Genomic DNA, 5,433 nt, shown 5'->3' on the forward strand with positions numbered 1-5,433 from the left:
TTTTGAAACGATTGTTCTAGTTATAAGTGTTCTAAACTCTTTTTATAAGTAGACACTTGATAATGGACTTGCAAAACAACCATCATTGTGGATTTTCGTGATTATACTATTGTCAAAGGTGGCAACGTGTTTCTCATGTAACCATTTAATGCAAAGGAGAAACAATAATCGATGAGGTATACACTTTTTTGTGTTTGACTTTCTTGACTTTTAGTGGTTGTAGGAAACTTCATTCTTTAGTATTTGGATGTTTAGTTATTTAATCAACCAAATATAAGTTTGATTTTCGAACTAAAAGCTTTAAGAGCTCGCATGCACGTCTTCAAAGTAGTTATCGCCACAACCAAGAATAAAAAAACAATCCTAATATATTATTTTAAAGTTAAATATGCTTATAACAACATTTAACATGTTTTGCAAAAGTGTTATTACTTACTTATGTAATGAGTTATATCTTTTTTATTAATTTATACAACAAAATAAACTTTTTCAGTTTATGTAATAATGTTTTCGGTAATAAAGCTGATTACCTACCAATTTATACACAAATCGGCAAATCTTAACAAACAAAATGAAACATGAAAAAAAAACAAATTGTTATATATATATATATATATATATATATATATATATATATATATATATATATATATATATATATATATATATATAATATATATATATATATATATATATATATATATATATATATATATATATATATATATTCTAAAACCCATTCTTGCATTTTTTTAATTTTTTTTTATATATATAATAACTCGTATTTACATATGATAAATATTTTAGGTCATAAAAATATGGAGAGTACAAATTATGGGCCAATGCTTTTTCATCATCATTCATCGCTGAACCAAAGCAAAGGGAGGTGAAATCTTTTTAAATTTAGACCAATTCATCTCTCTGTCATTGTTTCAGAAAACCCCTGTGTTCACCTTGTCCATTTGCACACAATTTTTGTTTTGGATCTTGGTCTTTTTCAATTCTTCTTTTGACTATACTCGATCAATTATCATTTCTCTGGATCAAAAAAGAAAGCGATCCGATGCTCTGAAGTTTGTGCACAGTCGATATCTTTCAGATAACACCAGGGTTTATAGAGTTCAATAGCTTTTCGATCTTTGAGAAGTTGTGGATAGCGATTTTGGGAAATTTTAACTTTTGAGGTTGGAAGTAATTGCAATTTCTGAAAAGGCAGGAGATAGATAGAAAAAGAAGAAAGGGGATGGGAGGTTCAAAGATGGAGGAAGAAACCTCTTCTTCCGTCGCTCCTTCTGCAGCTGCTAATCGTAGAGACCCGTATGAGGTTTTGAACGTTTCAAGAGATTCTTCCGATCAAGAGATTAAATCTGCTTACAGAAAGCTCGCTCTCAAGTTAGTTTCAGTTTCTTTTCTTCCTTTCTCATATATATATCTGTAAAGCGCTTTAAATCGTTGTATTGTCTTTAATATCCACTGCTGGTATTTGAATCGATTTGTATCCATAGAATTTAGGGTTACATGATTAGTTCATGGTTGCTCTTTCAGTTCATTATCATTTATCAACGGCGACCTTACAGTTGCTTATTCGTGAGTCATCTATGTAATAACTATTTCACAATACTGTGAAACCGATTATTGTTATGAATTAGTATCGACGACTGGTGCTCCATTGATGCATTGTTCATCATTTCTTTTCTTGGCAATTAAGATGTTAATTCGGTTTGATTCACATAACAATTTTCAAGTAATTCACTGTATTAGGTACGATTTAATGAGTTCGATTATGCTCTAATGCTATTAAGCTACTTCTATAGATTCACAACATAAGTTATTTACAGGTATCACCCTGACAAGAATGCTAGTAATCCTGAAGCCTCAGAACTATTCAAGGAAGTTGCATATTCTTACAACATTCTATCCGATCCAGAGAAAAGAAGACAATATGATAATGCAGGATTTGAGGTGAACATTTTCTTCTTTTTTACCTTTTATTTAGCAACTTCTGTTTATCTACACTTATCAGCTAATGAGCTAAAAAGTTAAAAAAAAAAACATCTGTTATGAATCAAACAGGCGATTGATGCTGATGGAACAGACATGGAAATTGACTTATCTAACCTTGGAACAGTGAATACAATGTTTGCAGCATTATTTAGGTGAATTTTAGCTGTAATTTCTGTATGTTGAAGATTCATTTTGAGAGATCTTTATAGTTATTCTCTTCCATTCACTTTTTTTTTCCTATTAAAGTAAGCTTGGAGTTCCTATTAAGACAACTATTTCTGCCAATGTTCTTGAAGATGCTTTAAGTGGAAATGTTACTGTCAAACCCCTTCCATTAGGATCATCAATTAGTGGAAAGGTGAACTTAAGAGTATTTTCAAGATTTTTAATTTTATATTTTAGCTACTTAATTGAGTTTTTGACTACAGGTAGAGAAACAATCAGCTCATTTTTTTGGTGTTAATGTAACTGAAGAACAAGCTCAAGCTGGGATTATAGTTAGAGTTACTTCAGCCACTCAAAGCAAATTTAAGGTACTTATATGATATATCTGTATTAAGCCAAAAAGAAACGCTGATAGTAAATGACCAGTTTACCCTTCTGTTCATACCCAACACAATTCTCTCCCTTTTTGCTGATCTTTATGTGGTTCTAATGTTTCAGCTGCTTTATTTTGAGCAAGATAATGGTGGGGGATATAATATTGCATTACAGGTTAACACTTTTTTTGTTTCTTTTGAAGGGTTTGGATAATATTTTTTAATCAATATTTTGCTATAATTTTTATTAGTTTTAAAATTTTAAAGTTGACAACCCAAAACGATCATCTTCATTCAAGAACAAATCATTTCAGATATAATTTTAATCTTAAATTGAATTTAAAAAAATGTTCTACTTTTATTATTTCATAAATTTTCTGAATATGAGTAAAATTCAGATAGTTTGTTGCTAGTATATGTCATTAACCCTTAATTCTTTACAAAATTGTTTAAAAGAAAAAAAAATGTCAACAGATTAGGAAAGAGGGACATGAAGGGGCAAACTGGTAATTTCTGTGGGTTGTTATGGTGCAGGAAGAGAGTGAAAAGACAGGGAAGGTGACATCAGCAGGGATGTATTTCTTGCATTTTCAAGTATATAGAATGGATTCAAGTGTTAATGCGGTATTTATTTTTTTTATAATAAAACTTATTTAATAATTTGGTGATAATAGTTAAAAATGGCAACTGATTATAAAAAGTAAACAGTTAGCAATGGCTAAGGATCCAGAAGCTGCTTTCTTTAAAAGATTAGAAGGTCTTCAACCATGTGAAGTTTCAGAACTAAAAGCCGGGACCCACATATTTGCTGTTTATGGTTGGAACTTTGAACATTCTTCTTTTTCTTTTTCTTTTTAATTAATTTAATAGTTTTCCAATTGGGAAATAATCAATATATAACATTCTTTTATAGGTGATAATTTTTTTAAAACTGCATCCTACACAATAGAAGCTCTTTGTTCAGCAACATATGAAAGCTCAACTCATAAGCTCAAGGACATTGAACAACAAATTTTAAGAAAGAGAACCGAGTTGCGACAATTCGAGACCGAATATAGAAAGGTTTAATTTTTCTTTTTTTATATAAAAATATTTTATACTACCTTTTTTTTTTTTTTTTTTTTGTCAAAATTGGTATTTTTTTTTTTAATATTTATCTTCTGTGTAGGCTTTGGCACAATACCAAGAAGTGTCAAATCGATACAACCAGGAAAAGCAGAATGTAAGTACACCATATCAGTCTGTGGAGGGCATTTGCATGTCAACCACAGTATAAACTGTCTTGTCTTGTCATGTTCTGTTATGTTTTGAGTAGCAAATAGGGGCATAAGAGTCAAATCACTAGATAATGAGCTTGTACAATACAGGTGGAGGAGCTTTTGAAACAACGAGACAATATCCAGTCATCATTTACAGCTGGCAGGCCGGTGGTTGTCGGGGGTAAAGTTGGAAATGGAAATGGAAATGGAAATAGTAGCCGTGAAGAGAGTAGTCCGAGTGAAGAAGATGGAAAGGACAAGTCTTCAAAGAAAAGATGGTTCAATCTTAACCTCAAAGGATACACTGATAAAAAATCTACTTAAGAGTCAAATTAGCTCTTCTACCTTTTTTTGTTATTTGTTATTGTGTGTTACCTACTATTTTGATACATTTTTTAAATTGTTTTTTATTCATTTGGGGTGTTTATAGTGGCTTGTTAAGGTGAAATTTGTTTTGGATTAGACAAGGTTTTTTAAATGTACTAGTTATGAACTTTCCCCTGTGTTTCCTTTAGCTTATAGACTATGATTTTTCCATTTTACTTTTTTCTAGGATTAAAATATTAAAGTAAGGAAAGTAAATTGCTTGTTTATACATTTATCGACAAGGAAAAGTAATTTGAATCATCACATTTGCCATGCAATTGTAAACTAACAATTGTCTTTGACTTGTTAGAAGCTAAACCAATGTGAGCTCGAGTTCAAGGGTCAGTTAGGCGTTTACCCATACGTTATATGAGAGTAGAATTATATTGTAAAAATTATGTTAGATATGTTTTGTTGAGAATTTAACTAATTCATTGCAATATTAAAGTAAACAAATGTCATTACTAATGGAGAGAACCATGGAAATCAACTTTTATTTTTAAAGCATATTTACCAAGGCTTAGAGTAACTCTAATATGGCCACCTTATTATTATTATTATTTTTATCAATTTTAACCAACAATTAAAATTAAATTATTTCAATGGTTTATATATAAATACACAAAAAACCATACAGTCTAATGGTAAAAAGTTGTCATAAATTGTCAATCAAATAATAAAAAACTATAAAATAAATTCGTATTGGAAAACACTCCTTAAGTTGATTTGAGTACCTTCATAATATAACTCAATCGTGAGCCCTATAAGGTGGTACCACATTTGTCTAGGTTGGTCAGCTTGCTTGAAATGATGAGCCATATTCTATCTCCTTTCTTTACCGTTGGTCAACGGTCAAATTTTTTGAAAATATGTTTATTTATTATTTTCTATTTTACCATCTTAATGAATCACCTCAACCACTCTACAAACCATACTTTCTCTTCAATTCCATTCTAACATTCTATTCAATTCCACCCTTCTATATTCAATTTCAAATGAATTCTAGCCGTGACAAATCCAAAAAAACGAGTTCAAGCAGAAGACGAAACTGTCGAAACGAAAGCAAATACGGTTTGCTAGATTTCCCATTTTCCACTCTCAAAACTTAAATCACAAATTATCCTCGATACCCACATTATCAACAACAATATAGTCAACTTTGGATGTAACATTCGTATGAAAAATTTCGGTTCTCCTAAGATCAATTCAGTTTTAGTTAGTTCCCACAATATCACATTCCATTCCTGAGTACAAGGTTCGGATCG

The 5,433-nt window shown here is 30.5% G+C and overlaps 1 protein-coding gene across 1 annotated transcript; it reads left to right on the forward strand.

The window, feature by feature from the left end:
* Nucleotides 1–831: 831 nt before the first annotated feature.
* LOC145036587 (chaperone protein dnaJ 15-like) lies at nucleotides 832–4,339 on the forward strand. The gene is made up of 11 exons (XM_078985049.1): nucleotides 832–1,392; nucleotides 1,839–1,962; nucleotides 2,074–2,156; nucleotides 2,251–2,362; nucleotides 2,433–2,537; nucleotides 2,668–2,718; nucleotides 3,078–3,167; nucleotides 3,252–3,360; nucleotides 3,457–3,605; nucleotides 3,712–3,765; nucleotides 3,911–4,339. Exons 1-11 carry the CDS (start codon nucleotides 1,244–1,246, stop codon nucleotides 4,124–4,126), a joined length of 1,242 nt encoding a protein of 413 aa, XP_078841175.1. The 5' UTR covers nucleotides 832–1,243; the 3' UTR covers nucleotides 4,127–4,339.
* The last annotated feature ends 1,094 nt before the right edge of the window (nucleotides 4,340–5,433 follow it).

This window comes from Lactuca saligna, chromosome 3 (assembly GCF_052625555.1).
Source record: "Lactuca saligna cultivar CGN05327 chromosome 3, ASM5262555v1, whole genome shotgun sequence".
In the NCBI taxonomy this organism is placed as follows: domain Eukaryota; kingdom Viridiplantae; phylum Streptophyta; class Magnoliopsida; order Asterales; family Asteraceae; genus Lactuca; species Lactuca saligna.

Excerpts from the sequence above, each read along its gene's own strand:
- LOC145036587 (XM_078985049.1), top strand. The coding sequence starts at position 1,244 with ATGGGAGGTTCAAAGATGGAGGAAGAAACCTCTTCTTCCGTCGCTCCT. Across the intron at positions 2,538-2,667 it reads CCACTCAAAGCAAATTTAAG|CTGCTTTATTTTGAGCAAGA; the intron begins GTACTTATATGA and ends CTAATGTTTCAG. Across the intron at positions 3,766-3,910 it reads ACAACCAGGAAAAGCAGAAT|GTGGAGGAGCTTTTGAAACA; the intron begins GTAAGTACACCA and ends TGTACAATACAG.